Source organism: Enhydra lutris, unplaced genomic scaffold, assembly GCF_002288905.1.
Source record: "Enhydra lutris kenyoni isolate GAN:26980312 unplaced genomic scaffold, ASM228890v2 scaffoldscaffold6, whole genome shotgun sequence".
Taxonomy (NCBI): Eukaryota; Metazoa; Chordata; class Mammalia; order Carnivora; family Mustelidae; genus Enhydra; species Enhydra lutris.
The window spans coordinates 34,730,859-34,752,349 of record NW_019154090.1 but is presented as its reverse complement, the minus strand read 5'-3'; the positions used below and the strand labels follow the sequence as shown (position 1 = coordinate 34,752,349).

The 21,491-nt window shown below is 40.5% G+C and overlaps 1 protein-coding gene across 3 annotated transcripts in view; it reads right to left on the bottom strand.

Moving 5' to 3' along the window:
- The window catches only part of LOC111141620 (phospholipase C beta 4), a 168,339-nt gene that overhangs the window by 70,234 nt on the left and 76,614 nt on the right, over positions 1-21,491 (bottom strand). For all 3 annotated transcript variants that reach the window (XM_022494323.1, XM_022494325.1, XM_022494324.1), the window contains exons 10-16: positions 14,824-14,932; positions 10,442-10,652; positions 9,320-9,413; positions 7,128-7,207; positions 6,469-6,553; positions 3,388-3,478; positions 866-961 (exon numbers count right to left, since the gene is read on the bottom strand). In XM_022494323.1, the coding sequence (XP_022350031.1) occupies positions 866-961; positions 3,388-3,478; positions 6,469-6,553; positions 7,128-7,207; positions 9,320-9,413; positions 10,442-10,652; positions 14,824-14,932 (766 nt within the window). The remainder of the gene's footprint in view (positions 1-865; positions 962-3,387; positions 3,479-6,468; positions 6,554-7,127; positions 7,208-9,319; positions 9,414-10,441; positions 10,653-14,823; positions 14,933-21,491) is intronic.

Sequence of the window (21,491 nt, the reverse complement as noted above, 5' to 3'; positions counted from 1 at the left end):
CAACAGTCCAACCAGTAGACACACAATTTTGCTAATCAATTTTCATACCACATAATGGAGAAAGAATTTTCTAAAACATTCCAGACCTTTCAAAAGGTCCATTTAAAGCCAATCATTATGGCTGTGGCTATATGGCCCAAGTAATGTAGAGGATAGTAGCAAATATTCTGATTTTTTAAGCAAGGCTACCTTTGCTAAAATCACCTGCCTGTCTTGGTAATTCTGGTGAGCTGGTTATTTGAAAGAATATTAACTGGAAATTTTAATACTGGCTTTGAATTTCCAGTTCATTTCATGTGTGCGCACAAACCCATCATTTCCCTGAGGGTCCCTATTTGTGTTCCTTTCGTGGTAACTTGCCTTACTACTAACATCATTAACAACGCTGAAGTTTATGTTTTTGTTTATAGAAAGGATTACAAAATGTTCTTTTTATTCCAACCCCTTGCCTTCTATAGCAAGGATTCTCTGGCTCTGAATTTCGGATGAGCAGCTGATTGCACAACAGGAAGGGAGATGACTAAGCCACAAAAATCTAGTGCCCATGTAAACTGAAAGGAACATTTGGGAAAATATCAAAAAATACCAAAATATGAAAGTTTGGTGCATGAGTACACACTTGACTAATTAGACTTAAGCCATCACATTATGTAAAAGGACCCATGGAGACAAACTCATGTTTTTCTTATTTTAAAAATTATTTTTGTGAGCACCTGGCTAGCTCCGTTGGAGAGCATGTGACCCTTGATTTCGGGGTTGTGAGTTCAAGGCCCATGTTGGGTGTAGAGAGTACTTAAAAATAAATAAATAAACTTCTAAAAAAATATATTTTTGTGAAACATAAATTAGAAAAAAACTGACTCACCACTTTCTATTTCCTCTTCATTATCATCCTCTAGGATACTAACCGGGGCAGCAGATTCTCCAGCTTCCATCATGCTTTTCAAAGCCTCGAGCTGTTCTGTTATTCAAAACAAATAGGAAGGAGATGGTGACAGATGCCAGATGACTTGCAAAGCCTGAGTCCTAAGATCAACACCAAGAAGGGAATGTATAGTCTAAGTCCCTCGTGGTTACATTCCTAAGGTCACTGTCTCACCCAGATCTGCTGGTCAGACTTCTCTTGGGATGTGCAACCTTCATCAACATTTGATGAAGGACTATGGGACGTCGGTGAAATGCCCAAAGTTCTGGTCCTAAATTGAGAGGAAGCTTCAGTCACTGAGAAGGATTTAAGTCTTGGTGCCAAAGGCCCACAGTTTCGAGAACAATGATGTTAAGTGACAGAAAAGAGACAGGCACACCGAAGAGTGATACAACTTCAGGGAAAAAATATCTGTGACCGACAGACCCGAGATTATTATTCTCACATATAAAAAGCCCTTATACGTCAGTAAGACAAATAATTTTGAAAATGGAAAAACACGTAGAAGCACGTTATAAATAATGATATTATCAAGAAACGAGTTACTAAGAACATTACTATCAAAAAACTAGAGTCTCGTTCTCCTTCGACCCATCGGACACACATACGTACAAGCTGGCCAAGAGCCAGCAGTAAGAGTATCACTGGGAAACAGGCATTCTCGTGTATTGTGGGGATACTGTAAGTTGGTACACTTTTTCTGAAAGAAAGTATAACAAGATGCATCACAATACAAAAATGCGTACATGTCTTGGCCAACCAACGTGAATTGCACCAACTGATTTCAAGGAGAAGCTGTGCAAATCGGACAAAACGAACATTGACTTAGGTTTATCATTGTTGTTTTTATAGTAATGAAAAGCCATCGACTTGGGACTGGTTAAACGGTAGCTTATCCCACACAACAAATTCTATGGAGTGTTTCACACATCAGAAGTCAAGTTAGTATGTAGTAACATTAGTAGGAATGTAAGTATACTTAATTGGTTTTATTAAAGATAAAAAAAAACAGCATATTTTTGAAAGATTTTATGTATTTATTTGACAGAGACAGAGCTCACAAGTAGGCAGAGCAGCAGGTAAGAGAGGGGTGTAAGCAGGCTCCCCGCTGAGCAGAGAGCCCAATGTAGGGTTCGATCCCAGGACCCTGAGATCATGACCTGCGCCAAAGGCAGAGGCTTTAACCCATTGAGTCACCCAGGCTCCCCCCCAAAATCAGCATATTTAGACTGATCCCAGTTTTATAAGAAAGGTATGTCTAAACATGTAGCTGTAGTACATGTATCTATGTGTAAAATACATAACTCAGTGCTATTTTATTATGTTCTTATATTTTTCTTTGTTGTTTTCATTTTCTCATGGTATTACTTTTGTAATAATAATTACTATAATTTAAAACTTAGATATAGATACAGTACATATATACACATATATATGTGTATACACACACACAATGGAATACTACTCAGCCATCAAAAAAAGAAATCTTGCCATTTGCATGATGTGCATGGAAATAGAGTGTATTATGCTAAGTGAAATCAGACAGAGAAAGGCAACTATTATATGATCTCACTGATATGTGCAATTTAAGAAACAAAACAGAGGAGCATAGGGGAAGGAAGGGAAAAATAAAACAAGATGAAGCCAGAAAGGGAGACAAACCATAAGAGACTCTTAATCATAGGAATTAAACTGAGGGTTGCTGGAGGGGAAGAGTTTGGGGGTGTGGAGTAACTGTGTGATGGACATTAAGGAGGTTATGTGATATAATAAACACCTGGGTGTTATATAAGACTGATGTGTACCTGAACTTTACTTCTGAAACTAATAATATACTATATGTTAATTAATTGAATTTAAATTAAAAAAAAAACTTAGAATACTTAGGGTAAAAACACAATGCAATCATCCCCATATTTCACGTTACCAATTCACTGAATTAAGAGACTAGCCGAAAGAAAATATTTTCAAAGAAAATCTCTAGGGAAAATACAGGGGAAATATCTATATAAAATCACTTCTCTCTCGCCACACATACACACATTCATGCATTCTCACATTCACCTAGGACCCCAAGATATGTGTATCTCACAGAGGCAAACTGTAAAGGGAAAGCTTTTAAGAGGACTTTAAAGCATATTAACTGAAAAAAAAAAAAAAAAAAAAAAAGGAGTTCCTTCTATCTTGGTAAATTCTAAAATGCCTCTTTCACTTTCTTCTCATTTTGCCTCGGGATCATTCTAAATCCTGCATCTTATGAATATATGAATATGCTTTTCCCACTGCAGGAACCTACACTTAAATGTCAGTGTGGCCACTTTGCTCTGAAAAGTATATGCAACACTGTTATGCTCCCTTCCTCCCCCAAATCAGTGGTTTTAAAATAGATTTCATTTTAGACAGCTGAACTGTCCAAACACACAATGTGTGCATGCTTTATCATTGGTGTGTCTTTGACTTACTTTTTTCAACCTCAGGTTTCAGCCGCTTATTTTTGATGAGTATTTTTCTTTTGAGGTCATTGGGGGATGGTAAGGGCCTGCCTGGTTCAAGCTAGAGAAAAACAGAAAAGGCTGAATTAATGATGTGCTTCTTCAGTCTCATTCCCAGCCCAGTGTGAGCACGGAGGCCTGTTATACAGCCCAACATCCACTAGATGGCAGTCAGCACAGTTTTATGTTTTCATTCCCCAACGTCTATCACCTACTGCAGGAAACTCTGCCTTAGACTGCAGACTTGACATCCACAGTCTCCCAGAGCTGTGCAGAGCCACTCCACCTTCCCCAGCAGGAGCTAGGTCTGACCTGGAGTGCTGCTGGGCGAGGGGCTCATGCTCAACTTCCGATCTTGCTCCTTTTATGTATCGGGTAAAGTACAAGGAGTGATTGAGATGGTGGGGGTCACAACGGCTTTCCCGGGCAGAAGTCGAGGGCTCCCTTGATCCCCTTAAATGTTAGGTTGTATTAGGAAGCCTGTTTACTCAGTAGGCTGATGTAACCCCAATACTTGGGATTATGGTTTTGTGGGTTCAGTAAGAGAATCAAGAAGGGAGTGGTCAGTTACCAAAACCTGACCTCTATTGTGATTTCATTTGCCTGGATTTATGGCTGCAAAGGCAGTGTCCTTTTTTCTATCACCTCCGACCCATACAACTGCGCCATATCTAGTCACCCCTTCCCCATTCTCTCATGCATCCACATAATCACCCACCCACCCCTCCATCCACCTGTCTTTTCCATGCATCCACTCATTTTTTCAAAAGTAATCTCTATGCTACTTATTACATGCAAAGCACTATGCACTCCTGTGTCTGTGTTGCCCCAAACAAGGCTCTTTGCCAAAATTCTGCTTCCTTCCAAAGCCTGCTGTAACCGGTCCATTCCCCAGGGATCTCTCTTGAACCTGGGTATCTCTAGTGTTCAATATGTCACAGGCCATCCTCCTCTGTAGCTCTAATTTTACCTGTGTTCTGTGTCTCCCCCCTGGCCCTCCTCAAGACTGAAAGCTTTTCACTTCAGGGAGGTCCCGCTCCCATGTGTATTCACATACGCTCCCCACAACATTTTCCACGTATGTGCATATCACTCTGCAAAGAACACAGTGGTCTTTCCAAGGAACAAGCACCTTAGCCCAGTCAGAAAAGTAAACAGAAGGTCTAGGTAAAACAAAATAAAATTAATAAAAATCCAGGCTGTTTCTTAGTTTGGGTTCCCTCAGAATCAGTCTCTGAGAAAAGGATGTGAACAGACCCAAAGTCTCTTTGGGAGGCAGCCGCAAGAATGTCCAACCGGAGGGTGGGGGTTAGGAAAGTGAGAAAAAGGCGGTAAGTAGCCAACCCCAATGGGGTGTTATCAGGTGAGTTATCACTGAGGGGAGCAGGCGTGTGGTCCTGCTGGGGAGCCTGGCAGCCTTGGCAGATCCCAAGCTCTGGAGCTGTCCCTCCTGCTGCGTGAGGGGACTGTGGGGGAGGGATGTGAGCTCTGCGGCCCTTCTGGCCTTTCCTTCCCATATGGGCAGAGCCCGCTCTGGTGACCAGAGCACCCCACCTCACTTGAAAAGCCACAGGCACTGGCAGCCATAAGCAGGCCAGTGTACAGGGAAGATAGAGAGTGCTGCACGGACAGGAGCAGGGAGCCCGCAGCATGGCGTCTGTCCACAGGCTGAGGATAATCAGGGGGTGGGTGCAAAGGATGCAAATATCCTCCTGTCCTAGGCATTTTTTTTTCCAGGTTTTTTGTTTGTTTGTTTGTTTTTAAATACTGCAGAGTACTTTACACTTAATCCCGTTAGCTCTCTTCCTATTCATAACATCTTGGGACAGTGGACCTTCACCACTTTGAGGTTATGGATCCTTGCAAAATGTGATGAACTCTGTGGAATAATTATACACTAAAAAAAGTTGTATGCAATTAGAATGAGGTCATAGACCTCACAAAGCCTATCTGTGGGCCATAGGTTAAAGGTTCTTTGTTTATTTTTTAAAGATTTTATTTATTTATTTGACAGAGATCACAAGTAGGCAGAGAGGCAGGCAGACAGAGAGGAGGAAGCAGGCTCCCTGCTGAGCAGAGAGCGCGATGCTCGATCCCAGGACCCTGTGATCATGACCTGAGCCAAAGGCAGAGGCTTTAACCCACTGAGCCACCCAGGTGCCCCAATCTTTGTTTTATGAATCAAGTTACAGGTGTAAAAATGAAGCTCAAAAGTTTTAAGTATACCATTTTCCAAGTGTTTGTTAGTTGTTGTTGTTTAAGATTTTATTGTATTTCTTTGAGAGACACAGAGAGAGAGTGAGTGAGCACGTGTGCAGGCAAACACACGAATGGGGGGAGGAGCAGAGGGGAAGGGAGAGGGACGGGAAAAAAATCTCTCAAGCAGACTGCACTGAGCATGGAGGCTGACCTGGGGCTCAATCTCAGGACCCCGAGATCATGACCTGAGCTAAAACCAAGAGTCAGACACTCAACCGACTGAACTACCCAGGTAGTTCCTCCATCCCTCCACCTCCGCCCGATTATCTGTTTTGGAGTTGGGAGCTTGAACGTCAGACTCTTTTGATTTCAATTTAGGGGACTTCTTACAGCAGTGGGGTCCTATGGGTGCTGAACCCTATGTGCACATTTTATTCACCTGGAGGGTTTTTTTAAAAAACATCATGATCAGGCCTTACCCCAGACCAGTTCAAAATCTCTGAGTAAGGCCCTGGCAAAGGTATTTTTAATAGTCCTTCTAGATGGTTCTATCAGGCAACCAAGTTGAGAACAAATGCTGAGCATAGACCCTTGGCCAGTGGGCATTTTGTGAAACTTTAGGACAGAGATCTCAAAAACCATAAAGGCCTTGAGACCCTTTAAATTAAACTGAACCAGATGTTTACTTTATGTCTCTCTCTACACATCTGTCCAAAGCACGAAAGCTTTCCATACCAATGAATTTAAATAAATACTAAGATCTTTAGTCCTCTAGCACTACTTGACCCTTTAGAAATGAATTTCAAAACAAATCCATTCAGGTTAGAAATATGGTTTGCTAAAAATACATACTGGATGTGATTCAAGTGCTTGTTTCAACAGGAGATCCCCAAATAGATCTTCGCAATATTTGGACATCTTGTACTGCTGATATTTGCTGGAGAGAGAGAGAGAACTGGCATTCATAAATTCAAACATCCATTATGTGTCTAAGAACAAGAAACATCCATTCCTAGGTGATTCAAAACTCCCACTCTGCAAAATCCATACTTGTGCTCTTGATGCTAAGTGAGACACTCAGTTACATGCCAGAGACTTTAACTGGAATGGTTTCAAAAGCAGATCCTAACCCCCCCCCCCCCAAAATAAGAGCTGGTAGGCAGAATAAAAAATGGCTTTCAAGTTCATCAAGTCTGCTTTCCAATCCACTGCCACATCTTCCAGCTCAGCGGAACTTTGAACAAGGTGTCCTGATCGCTCACCATTTAGAGGGAGCATCTCTAAAACACAGCAAGATGACTTGTTTTTTCCCCTTTGTATTTTCCTTTCTTTTTGAGTTTGGGGTGGTGGTACTGGTGGTACTGGTTTGAGGCTTTTCTTTTTTCTTTTTTTTTTTTGCATAAGACCAAGTGTCCTTACCACTACCCCCAAACCATTCAGCTCTTTAAAAAGATGTAGAGCAGCAGTGGGAATCGGGTGGTAGATATTTCAAATAGAACCCGTTGTTATACCTGCAGTGATTTTCAAAGGAGAGAATTACAGGATATTCGGATGTGACAAATGCGGTTTCCTTGATGGCTTGAATAACATCCTTTAAAGATAAAAAGTGTTAATGAGAGAGAAGAGCCAAAAAACAAATTAAGGCACCTGAACCCATTCAGAGACTATTAGTTTTGGCTTTTCAGAAAGTCCGTTCTGGCAATTAAGACCTGGAGAGCCCATTCACCTTGATACCGGCACAGGGAGAGCCCCCTTGCGGTTAGACCCAAGCACAGCTAATGGTTAATGACAATTTTTTTTCCAAAGCTACCGTGGACTGCTCCAAAATTATGATGCTATTAACTGACAAGGAATTTTGTCTCAAGGGCATGCTGGCTCCTTGCTCGATTACCTGGCAAGACAGGTTCAGAGCTCATCTTTCTTGCTGAAGAGCAGGTGGGGTTTTGGCTACGTTTCATTAATTCGATGAAGATTCCTGTGACATTCGCAACATCCCTTGTTTCTGATTAGCCTGATGAAAATGGCGGTGGGGGGAGGGGGCAGGTGACGAGGGAGGCTGTTCTCCTTGATCAAGCAACGTGTGAGGTGAGACAGGTGGTATTACAGCTGCCCCTTTCTGAACTGGAAGCTCAGTCATCTGAAACCCCCTTTGAACAAGCTGAGCATATCCTTCCCACAGACGGCTGGCCTTGCTCTTGGCTTAGCTTTAGAAAGCGTGGTTTCAAACCAATGTTTCTACAACCACAGCATCATACTTGGTAAAAATCCCCAAATTCTTACTGGCTTATTGCTAACCACAGGGAAAATCCCACCATTCAGTTATATTGTTAAAAATTATACAATAGTAATCTAGGCTAGTCCCTTTGAAACCCATCTAATGCCTTGGGTTAGAGAATCATGGAGTGTTTTCGGGAGCATCCTTATGCCTAAGGTGGTCCTTTAATTATTCTTGCTTCAAGTTTCTTTAGGTGAAAACTTCTGTGACCTTGCTTGCCAACTTGAGTTGACCAAGAATTACTCCTTGAGGAAAATTTTGGCTCTGCCCCGGGGTTCTCCTTTGCTCACCTCCAAGCTGAGAAGAAATAGCCTTCTTTTCAGCTAAGCTTCTATATTAGGCCCCATAATTCTCTAAAGCGGACAACCCTTTCTGTCAGTTTAGTTGGCTGTGCAAATTCATGGCTTCCTACTGGAATACATTCTTGGTATTTCTCAGGCAGTGCAATTCCTTCTCAGGGAACATAACCCTGAATTTGCTGCTGCTCAAATTCACCAACATCTGGCTAAGAGAAATGGTATGCATGGAGTGTCATAGGTATAGGGCCCAGGCATCTTTTCTTACAAATACCTCTGGTGATTTCCCACATGCAGGCAGGGTTGAGAACCATTGCTCCAGATGTTGCAATAACCATCCCAAATTGCATGCAACTGACAGATACAGATGTACCTGAACAGTGGCCAACCACAGAATTGCATTTTTTTTTACTTGTCTTTTGGCAGGCTATCACTGGAGCATATTGTGGAATGCTGTAAGAAACTAACCTTCCAACCGTACACAGAGATCACCAAAAGGCCATTACTGAAATGCCTGTTTGTAAAACTGTAGATGCCTCTCTTTGAGGGTCCTTGGGGAAAAGCCTTCTTTCTGGCATCAGGACTGGGAACAACTACGCTTCTTTGGACCAATGGGCCAGGTTCTATTTTGCAAAGCTTGTGAATCATCATGTTTCTCTCCTCGCCATGAATTCTAGACAGTTTGGAACCCGTCTGTGGCATGGCTTGGAAGTTTATAGACTTGATATTGAGGATTCATCAACTTTAACCTAGTCAAAGTAGCTTCTTGCTCTGATAGGCACTATTTATAATCTATTTTATTTTCTGTATTCTATTTATCTTCTTATGCCATTTTGACGTTCTTCAGAAATAATGCAAAATAAGCAAGAAAACCAGACTTTTTAAAAGTAGTTAGAGTCGGGGGATTCTGACAGAAGAAGCCTCATTATATGGTGCTGTCACCATCTGAAAGCAGCAAAGTCAGAAAAGGAAGGTGCTATGAAGTGGAGAAAACATTTTTCTTGACTTTCTCTTCAAAGCTGGAGGAAAGGAATACGAAGGTAAAACACTTGAGAAAATGAATAATTTGTTTTCTCCACTTCATCTATCTCTACGATAGTCTGGAAGAGACTATGACTATTTTGAAACTTACCTTAAAAAGGATATCTGTACACATTGCTTTTCCATGAGTTATTATCGGTTCTTGGTCTTCACCTTTTCCATCCCAACAGTCAAGTTCAACGCATCTAGGCACACAGTGAAATTACAAGACTGAGCCCTTACAATAAAATACTGAGTGTGTGTGCAAATTAAAAGGAGAGACATCAAAATAAGTTGTTTTCTTATAGAAGCATAACATGGGATGAGTTAAGTAACATGATTATTGCATGGAGTATGCAGGTTAAAATCACATTATATTCTTTATCACGTTGCTGTCATGAAAAAGGGACTGTCAGAGATGAAGTCAGACTTTGGAGATACAACCACCAGTGAGATTCTGGATGAAATTCTAGTCATGACAAATCCACAATGAAGGACAATTTGGGGACAACTGGGAACATCTGAATGTGGGCTGGGTTTTAGATGATGCTAAAGAACAGTTTTGAAAAATTTTGTTAGGTGAAATGATGTTACTTTGGCCATAAAAGAAAATGTTCTCATTGTGTCAAGTATTCAGAGGAAGCCGTAGTGATGTTATTTCCTTAGAGTCTCCCCATCCACAAAATATAGTGAGTTATTAAAAATAAGGTACGGCTATTAATAACCAAGAAAAAATATCATAATGTAACTACATTTCTTATTTTTCACTTTCAGCATTTTTCCATATTTTAAACTTCAAATATTTGCCAATTTCCACAGAAGGAAAATCATTTTCAATAATCTTCATTCTCAGAGAATGACATTTTAAGACTTCTAACATTAAGTAGAGCTAAATTTGCAAATGCTTCAGACCAGTAAGAAACTTAACATGACTTCTTGAAAATTTTTTTTGCAATTTTGAGGGGGGGGAATATTTGTTTACTTATTTGAGGGGGGATATTAAAAAACTTATAGTAAAAACTATCTTTTGGCCCATAGGATTCTAGAACTTTCTGGAGCAAAGATTATCTGTTCTTTTTCAAGGTTACATGACCAGCATAATCAATTAAAGAGAAGGAAAAAATGTCCTTTCATTTGGAATACTACCTCCTACTTTTTTAGAGAAAAATCTTAAATTGAAGGACATCATATTAAAAAAAAAAAAAAAAAAAAGGAACTGTCCTGAGTTTCTGACCTGCAACCAGCCAGGAGAACCTGTCTGTACATTTCTACTGAAGATTTCCCACCAAACTGTCGGCCCGTGAGATAGGTGTTATGGGAAGAACTGATGAAGTAGTGGGCCAGAGGATGGTCCATTTCTTGGTAAAGTTCTAAACGATCCAGGAAGACTGGGGCATTTTCATCTGACATCAGGTATCTGCAAAACCCATCGCTTGATATGAGGCCTGGGGGAAGAAAGAACAGCTAGTAGACATGTGGCTCGGAAGATACACCTCTCACATTTTTCTTCATGTAAGTTGAGGCAGCTTAATCTGGAGTAAACGCTTCTCATTCTCTTTCCCAAGAACCTTCATCCTTTGGAACTTGAACAAAGTAACAGAGTTGCACATGACAAGTAACCTAACTCATTCCACAAGACAGGGCACTTTCTGCTTTTGTAAGTAGGATGACAGAAGCACAGATTCCCTGAGCTCAGAATCGTAGCGCCAGGAGTTGTAGTGACCAGGGGTCAAGGGGACCTTTTTCAGTTCCGCTTCTACCACTCACTCCCTACGTTCTTGGGTCTCAACCTCCTCTTCTGGCAAATGGGGGAGAAATACTGGCCACACCCGCTTCCCAGGACTATCCCGAATGATAAAGGACAAGACATACGAGAGGGAGTCTTAAAAAAGTGGAAAAGAGGGGGGCACCTGGGTGGCTCAGTAGGTTAAGCATTGCCTCTTGAACTCAGCTTAGGCCTTGATCTCAGGGTTTTGAGTTCAAACCCTACGTTGGGCTCAGGTGGAAAACCTACAACTGTAGGGCACTACTGTTCTCACTGGATTGGAGAAGGAATGAGCAACCTCTCTGGGTTTAAACAATTCATTTCTCCTATTTTCTCTATGCACAGGGTGTAGGACTGGTGAGAAGAGTATTTAGTCATCACTGAAATGTGCAGTGGCCCTAAGAGCCACTGTTCATTTCGGTCAGTCCTTTCTGATACAAGGCTGGTCCCCTGTGGTCTCAGGAGAAGTGATCAATATTTCTACATCTCCCACCCCATCAACCACCAACTGCCTCAGCCTTTTGGGTTGTTTTTTTTTTTAGCCTTTTGTTTTTACTTAAGCATTTGCAAGTTATGAACTGATTTCAAGCTTATAAATAACTTATAAGCTTATAAATAACTATGGACGCAGACCACAACTTCGTAACATCTTCCCTTATTTACTGTTCATTTTTCCAGAGGAATACATAATTACGGATGCCTCTGCAGCACCCAGGCCTCCCACCCTCCATTCTACTGCAGTTCCTCTTTCTAGTCCCTTGTAGACAACCATTCCCAACTTTTTGTATTGAACATTCTCTAAATGGCTTTGTAACTCTACTACATACGCCTGTATCCAAACCATAGGTAGTTGTGAATATTTAAAAGATTGTATAAAAGAGAGTCCATTATTTGCATATGCAAATTTGCTAATGTTACATTTTCTTATAACTGATTCAGTTAGTATAAGCAGCTCTTGGTCATTTATTTTTCCCTGAATAATGTAGAGTAGTAGGTATAGGGGTGGTATGTAGGACTGTAGAATATAGAATAGGTCCATGTCTGAATACATCCATTTATTGTCCATGATTCTGTTGATGGGTATTTAGGCAATTTCTAATTATAATTAAACATACTACAATAAAAATCTGTGCACCTGTCTCCTTGGGCACACATATCCATTCTAAGAGCAAGTACTTTTGAAGGCACTGGGACAGAAGAAGTGATGGGAGACACAGACACGCCCAGCCTTCACAAAACATACTGTGGGAAAGAGAACAAATAAATTAGCAAATAAATATAAGTATAATGTAATGTCATGCAAGTGCTAGAAAGAAAAAGAAAGCAGGGAATGAAGGTGATCAAGAATGCCCAAGATGCTGTGTTAGATACAGGGCCAGCAAAAGCCCTTCTGAGGAGGTCACACTGATGAATAGGGAGCAAGCCGCATGCAGTCTGGGGAATCATCCCAGGTAGGACAAGCAAGTGTGAAGACCTTGACACAGGAGTGTGTGACCAAGGGGAGAGGGAGTTAGAAATGAGGCTAGAGAGGAAGCCAAAAGCTACATTAGTTGGCCTGAAGTCTTCGCTAAGTACTGTGGGTTTTACTCTACGTCTGTTGGGAAGCCTTGGGAGGGTTCCAAAGAGTGGAATAATATGATTAGATTTAGTTTTCAATTGTTTAGTCTGGCTGCTGTGTGGAACATAAACTGTAGGGCACCGAGTAGAAAGAAGATTAGTTAAAAGTCAGTTGCCATCATCTAAGACGACATGATGTAGGCATGGATAGACCAATGAAGGTAGAGATGGTGAGAAGTGATTTATTCAGGACTTATTCTGAGGATAGATCTGGGAGGTTTTACTGATGGATCAGAAGTGACATGAAAGAACAACAACAACAACAACAAAAGAACAAGAGCAAGTCAAGGAAGATTCCAAGAGTTTGGGCCTAAAAATTCAGGTGAATCATGGTAACATTTATTTTCCGGGCTGAGAAGGGAACAGGTCTGAGGGCAGGGAGAATCAAAACATGTTGTACATATACATTTGAAATGCCCATCAGTATCCAAATGGAAGACTCTACTGCAGGTCTGTAGTTGAAGTTAGAGGTCAGAAGTGGAGAATTTGAAAGTCATGTGTGTAGAAGAAATTTAAAGCCACTGACTTGGGTGAGTGTGCTTCCTCTGACATCCAGAACTGGGAACAAGATGGGAGGTTCTCTAGGATACATACCTGGAGGTGGATAGGCTGGGCTGTAGAAGGGCATGTTTTCTACTCTACCCCTCATTGCCAAAATATTCAAAAAGGTGGTTGTTTGTAACAGTTTAAGCTCCTCCCAGAAGTTTATAATGCCTTTGCACCCCATTCTCACCCATACTTAATAATGGCAGACTTTAACATTTCTGTCATTTATGATTTGGTGAAGCTATGATTTTTAGATGCATCAATGCAATTTCATAGACATTAGGATCTGGAAGGACTTTAGAAATAATGAAAGATACACCCCTATCATAACATTTATCATACTGCCAAGGAACTACTGAGCCATGTCCTTCAACAGATCACAACTGTCTTACTTTTGAATCCCCAACATCTGGTCCAGGGCTTGGCAACCAGTCAGCCCTCTGTAAACTTCAAGAAATGAAGGTAGGGGAGCGGAATATTAGTTGAATGACTATATGAGCTCCACTGTGTTATGAGCAGGGAAACTGAGGCCCAGGAATAGGGTCCCTTGCTCAAGGTCACACAGTGACAGGACAGCAACAAGAATCAGATCAAATATTGCAAAGTGTTATATGAGCTATCAAGCCACCCCTTCCTTCACTTTAATCCCAAGCAGTGTAGAATAAAGACTACTACTCAGAGTGTTGGCATAAAGGTAAATAAGGAAGCACTCATGCTGGAAGGAGTTATTTGGGGTCCTAGAAGGAAGTGTAAGTGTATGACGATTTGACTTGGAAACAGATCAGGCTGGGTCATGTGGTGTGGCGGGCCAGCATGAATATACATGGGTTCCATGTGGGTCCAGAGATTATATAAACCTTTTAGCCACATTCACTGAGATACAAAGAAAAAAGAACATGGAAACTGAGGCCATAATATCCAGGGACACATGGGAAACATAGAACTTGAACCTGAATCTCCCTTCAACCCCCCACTGGGACACAAGGCTGAGGCTCAGGTAGCTCTTGTCTCAGGACCTCCTGTCCAATTATAGTAGCATCACCTCTCCTATCCTTTGCAGGTGCCTCCCTCTGCTACAAAACTGATCTTCAATTTCCTCTCCACGCCTTTTCTTTGTCCAATACTGGAATGGACAGCACACTGCTTCCAATGTTTCATTGAAAGAGACAAATATTCAGAAACCCTAATAACTGATTCCTGACCATTTAATTTCCTATCAGTTGCATTTGTATTCCACAACAGAGGTCAAGTGATGGGTAGGCTCATCAAATCATGTATTAAAATTTACTCGGCTTGGCAAAACAAAAGGGAGAAAGAGAAGGTATAAACTTTTAAAAGACGTAAAATTCTTTCCAAGCTGGCAAACAGAGACCATATGGGCATTTTTGCAGTTTAAGCATTAAGTAATACCAAAGATCGAATGTGAGAGATTACAACGGGGAAAATATCACTAACGTGTTTAAAATACAGTAAGTTTACATTATGCCTCAGGGCAAATTCTAATGTAAGGTAAAATTATACTAACTTAAAACAGGGAAAAAAAAAATCAGTCCATTAAAAATTCTTGGCTCTAGGGAGCTCCAAAGCATTTAAAGATGTCGTTAACTAAAAATCCAAGAATGTTTAAAGTTGCATATAGTCTTGCTTTTGCTTTAATAAAGAAAATTGTCTTTTTTCACTTTTGTTACCTTTTTTCTTCAAATCTTCATCGGGCTCATACATCTCGATGATCTGCATTGCCCTTTTAGCATCGTAAAATGGGAATAAAATTTCATTCAGTCGAGGGTCTCGCTGATGCTATGATGAGAAAATAACCTCATTTAGGTTGACATTTCTCACCCTTGGGTCATAACACATCATTAAAGTACGTAATTTCTAAAATAAGATCTATTTAGAATATCACATTTATAGTTACAAAGATAGGATCTCACTGTCCTACTGTCTTTCTCCCTAAAATATACTTCAAAAAAGTCCAACTTTGGGAATGCTTTGTTGGTTTCCCTCACTGAACTAAAAAGAGAATACAGAATATATATTTTTTTCCTTCATAGGCTCAAAGATATATAAAATGGTGTGCATGTAAATTGTACTGTCTTCTAGTTCCCATAACACAGGTGAGAGATTTAGCATAAATATCTATAAAAAATGAGGTCAAAAATCTTTGGGGGAAAAAAAAGGGAAAAACAAAAGCAAAAACCAAAAAAAAAAATAAAAAACCAAAAACCCAAAAACCAAAAGCCAAAAAACAAAAACCCAGATAACTCAAATTGCTAATGTACTTAAGTGCCCAAAAAGAAAAACAATAGTAACAACAACAACAACAACAACAAAAATCCCTAAGGTTAAAACAGGCAAACATCATTTCATTTTTTTTTTTAAACATAAAGAAAAGTTTTCTCGGGCAGTCTGCAAACTTAATTTTCTTGAGTAAATGTTTATCAAATCAAATCAGTTATAATAATGATGACAATTAATCAGCACAAGGATATGTATCAATTATTGACAATATGAAAATCTGCATTTGAGTATCAGTAGTTCAGAAAGTCTTTTTCACTATGAACTAGAACTGGGTTTGCCCTGAGGAAATTCTCTGGGCAAGGCAAGTCCCTGAATGATTAAGGCACCTAGGAAGCTGGCGATGCCATTCTTTTCAAATCAGCACCTGGATGCTCATGGTACTATTGGAGACACCAGGAAAAATGCCATTTCTGCAGTTCTGTCATCCAAACTTCACAGCAGTGGCGAAAAAAGTGCAATTTACTGACTCAGCTACAGTTTTGTGTGTGTGTGTGTGCGTGTGTGTGTGCGTGTGTGTGTGTGTCTATATCTGGAGGCAGTGGGTCCATGAAACTTCCTTAATGTTCACCGTGACTTGGACCCCGGTCATTCATCAAATCTGTAACTTCCATGGCAATAATGGGAGATAAGCAGATGTGAGCAAAACCTGGTCAACAGGTAGAACCTTGGCAACATTTCTTTACCCAAATATATGCACAGACGTTGGAAAACAGTATTGAGATGTTGTTTGAGAAACAACTGTGAAAGGTTCATATGGATTTCCCTTCCCCATTTGTTGTGAAATGAAAGTTTGAAAAGTGGGTAACACAGAATGAATGCCTTTGGCCAACGCAACACGCACGACGTGATTTCCTCCAGCCCTGGTGGCCTAGCCTAGTCTGGTCCTCCCACCTCTTCGCCCAGCCAAGAGTGTTAACTCATAAGGAATCGGTATCTTTTGGTCAGTTTATCCCAATGAAGCATGCTTCTGTTGTAATCTAAGAAATTACAGCTCACAACAGCTCACGTCCATGCACGTGCAAGAGCAGAAACTTATTTTAACAACAGGCCTGGAAACCATAAAAAAACAAAACTCGTGGGGCGTGCAGAGAGAAACCGTGAGGTGGACCGTGGAAGGCCAGGCACGTGAAGGCATGCTACAATCTTATTTATGAAACAGAGGGGCATCATGCAATTCTAGAGCCTGCAGGGCCATGACAAGCACCACCCCTCCGGTGAGAAGGCATCGCTTTTAAAAACCAACAATTACACCAACGAACAGAAAACTCTTTCTAGGCACATTCCTTCTCCCGTCTCTGTAAAATATCGTCTCGGAAGAAGATGGCGATGGGAGGAAAAGTCCTTTTTAGACCCCACTGTAGTCATTTTCATGGTTGGCCTCTATGTTATGCTTCCTTATTAAAAGTAGGTTTTGTTTTTTTGTTTTTTTTGTTTTGTTTTTGATTCAAAGATATGCTCATTGGTAAGAATTCTGGACTCATGGAGATGATGGGGGCAAATCCATATGAATTTAAAAAGTGAGAGAAGGAAGAGATTAAGCTGCAGAAGAGAGAAGAGGTTATATTAGATAAAGAAGGAGGAACCCGGAAGCTCCTAGGTGCTTTTTATATGCCTATATGCCTCTTAGCCCGGTGTGACTTATAATGTGACCCACTGATGGCAGCAGTGGCAGCACCTGGCCCTAGAAGTTAAAATGCAGATTCTCAGGCCCCACGAAAGACCTACCAGATCTGATTCTCTGGGGTGGAACCCATGAATCTGTGTTTTTAACAAGCTTTCCAGGCGATTCTGCTATGTTCAAGCTTAAGAAACACTGCTCTAATATGTAAAAGTATGCATTTTTAACATATTTGTATTATCAGTAACACAAAAAAACCAACCAACCAACCCAAAGACCTACATCCTGCAAGGATAGAATGCTAAATCTTTGAGATGTCCTCCTAATTAAAGCCCATTGAAATTTAGTCACAGGGCACAATATTCACTAGAACATCCTGTCTATCAGAAGCAAAAGCCAGGAAAACCAAGCCCTAAAATGGATTTACCATCATCCCCTAATTGTACATTTGCAGCAAACAAGCATTAAAAGTGGACAGTACGAAACCGTATTTGTGTTTGCATCGTCCACCAGATAATATGATCTTTGCTTCATTAAAGCTTTCATATTTCACAAAGAAAGCATAGCACACCCTGGATAGTCCTAAGGCAAGGAAGAAGATAATAAAATTTGCATTAGAGTCACAAAACGATCATGTTTATAGGAAATAACAAAGAAGAAGAAGATCACTCCCAGGTGAACTCAGAGTAATGAGGTCGCAGAAGAGTCCCACGCAGTCGTAAGCACAGTGGGGCAAACGGTCTACAACTCTGAGGGTTCTCTGGTTTTCCGTAGGGATTTGGGGGAGTAATGAACCTACGACATTCACCTCTGGACCTCCAGAGCACTGTAAAGTGAGATCTAAAAAACTTCTGAAAGTTGGTCACAGAACTGTGCCCACGTGCATGAGGAGACAGGGGTCATCACTCCATTAGTATGTCCTTACTCTTACTGAGATAAAGCATCATCTGGCTTTAACCCAAGCAGCATTGGGAGAGACAGATGTTGACCAAAAAATATTCAGATGAGATACAAAGAAAATAAAGGAATAATTTGCAAGAGGGGGCTTACCCAAAACACTAAATACCTCCTTTTCTTCCTGTGTCTATGTATTAAAGAATAAAGATATTATAAATGGAAAGTGATCACGAGCCCTTTCCTATGCAACAGCAAAATAAAACGAACAGGTCTAGCCCTAACATGATCATATAATGTGTGTGAGGCAGGGGGGAGATCACTAGCAACAAGTAAAGCCGATTCTGGAAAATTGTGGTCTTCTCAGACCTTTTCCTTCTTTTTTCTCATCTCGATCTCTCTCTCCAGGCCTCCATGCATCTCCTGATTCTGTAGGCTGTCCCCATCAGTTATCACATTTGTGAGAGAATAAAGGTAAAACTGAAAGCAATTTGGCTTCTCATTGGAAATGTGGAAAGAGAAGTGAAATTAACTAAAGCTCAGGGACATTAATTCGCTCCACCACAGATAGCTCAGTTGGAAGCAGTATCTAACCACATGGCAACTCACAGTGTGTATATCTCTACAGGCTTCCTCCGACTCTGGTTTACTATTTTCATAAAACAGGAAGGAGAAAAGTTTCTCTTGGTCCACTGATGTGATCAAGAGGCAGAGCTGTGGCAAAATTTTAGATCTGAGTGCTGGATTTCCATGACTAAATCCATCACGGAGAATAACGGAAGGTATATGATGCTCACACTCTTCCCATCCATACTAAGCATTCCAATGAGGAACCTATGTAATTCACTAGGGCAGTGCTTCACAAACTTTAATATGCAGACAAATCACCTGGTGATGTTGTTAAATGCAGATTCCAAGTCAGTAGGTCTGGGGTGGGACCCAAGATTCTGCATTTCTAACAAGCTCCCACAGGATGCTGCTGCTGGTGGTCCATGGATCACGCTTTGAGGAGATACTGAGAAGCAGATGAGAAGAAGGTCTAAAGCTACTAATGAAAGTATCCATGGATAGGGAGGAGGTGGTACAAACCCCTACGTCGTGACCAAGAGAGTAAATGGCCAGTACTCTCTTCTCTCATTCCAGCTTCCTGAAAATACACATGAGTACACTGAACATAAAATTTTATCTAGAGAATAAAAGGATTTACAAGCTGGAAAGTGGTGGGAGGTAGCATGACTTTTTCCCTATTACTTATTCTAATGGTTAATGCTGGTATACATGTGTCTATTGATTTTTGCTCTGTCAGTCTGGTTATTCTGATGAACTCTTACTCAAAGAGTTTTTCAGTTGATAATTTTTGATAGGGTACTCAATCATCATCTTCAAACGATGAGTAGAACCTTGTCCTTTTGCATTCATGAGACTCATTTATTTTTCCTATCTTATTGCATAATATGGTGCTTCTAACACAATGTTGAATTTTGGCTTGTTGACATGATGTAGCTAAGGCATTTTGAAAACATTTGGATCTAAGCCTTTGGAGCCATAGACTCTTACACTGCAATGCCTGCTTCCTTCTTGAGTGAATGCTGTCTCCTTTCATTATGGGTTTTGAAGGTGTTCTGCCTAAAGTGTGCTTCTGATTTTGGAAAGAGGAGAAGGGCCACTGTAGGACCCAAAAGAGGGTACAAGGAGCTGGCAGAATATTTTCTAACTCTGACAAACTTCTTCAAGGGCACCTTCAGATTGCTCTCTAGTCTTTCCAATTCCATTTGCTAGGATAGAAAAGGATGAGACTTGGGCACTTAGATTAAAAACAAAGGCTGTACACATTCCTGGACAATCTTACAGTCTCTATGATCTAAAGAAATAAAGAATCACACTGATTCCATGTGTCCCACCCCAAAAGGAAAGGTGCTTCCTTACCATGAGTGAGAAGCCAAACAGAAGAAAATATAACAACACATGAGTGCTACTGGCCACTGTGATACTGATGTATAAAAGCTTATCAAATAATAAGTATTTGAAGAAAGAATTTGGATGGCAGAGCCAGGAAGCATGATCGATCATATCTTTTAAAAATTAAATGTTACGTCTTAGACTCACAAAAATGACAAGTGATGACGGGGTAGGCTTACAGAAACAACCCATAAGAGAAAAGGCATGAGATAAGAGCCCACGAATGTCGCGCCTGTCCTCAAGACTTCAGAATTTTTCTTTATTTTCATGGTGACATACATCATAAGGTCTCTGTCGTGTTTACTAGATGCCTGCACACCAGCTTCATCTCAGAGTAGGCAAAGACCTTGTTCCTAGGAAGGAGCAAACCAAAGATATAGATTTTCTCCATGCCTCCCAACAGTCTTCCCTCTTTAGCAAAAAGCAAGACTTTCCTGCCAATCTCACCAAAACTTAAGATGATCAGTGACCCAAAGTGCATGAAGAAGCTAAAGGAAATAAAAGAATACATCTTAAAAATAAAGCAGAAGAGGGGAAAGGAGTTAAAGGAAACAAAGCAAGGCAACTTAACTTCTGAGTGATAGTGACACAGGAATGTGGATAATATCTGGGTAAAGATTATGAACATAGTATTCACATGACCAAAAACTATTGGGGTGGGAAAACTTGAAATGTCTTCAAGTGAAATCAATTCTGTATTGTACTGAGAGGCTTATTAAAAGTAGAGGCATCTGTGTGATAAACGGAATAGCTAGTCTTCCCAGCACAAAGGCTATAGGCTCTGGTTATTGTAGCATTGACGGGGCGAGCCTACCAATGGGAAGTCACTGAGCCCTAACAGGGCAAGAAAACAGAAGCTCTTTGGCAAAGATGTGATTTGTCTCCCCAAACTGCCAAATCAGTCTGTCGGCTGCTGCCCATTCTTTGGGGTGACACCTCATGTCTGGTGTGATACTCTCTCTTCAAAGCTTCTCTCTTTAAATGGTATAATGGCTAAATTATACTAAAAACATTGTTTTGAAACAAAAATATATTGTCCATTCCATTAATGTGCTAGGGAAAGAAAAAAAAAAAAGGACATTTTCCATTGTGGATTAGCAAGAGCTTCAGCGGGTTTCACTGAACAGAACAATCTTTCGTACGTGTAAAGAAAAAAAAAGTTAATTTTAGTTGTCACAAAAGTTGCAACCATTATGTGTTCCAAAATATTTTTCTCTTGTGCTTCAGCAAATGTTGTCAACCAGTGCTGGTTGTTGAGTGAATCATATTCTAAATTGAGCCCTAAACTTGTTACAAAAATAAAATGTAAAAATTTGACCCGCCATCTAATTGACCTATTATGTACTATTATTTTCACCCAGGAACTCCACTGTTTTGCTCGTTGTCAAAATATTCTCTTGGAACCTACATATCGTTCTTACATGCAATCCATTAAAAGACAAAAATAAAGCTTTCCAGTCCATGCAAAGGTATGAGAAAAAGTTAGCAATGGAGAATCCGGCTACAGTGTGGGTAATTTCAATCCATTCTCTATTTAATGAGATCAATAGGAAGAGAAAAAAAAAAGTACCTTGAATATCATCTTGC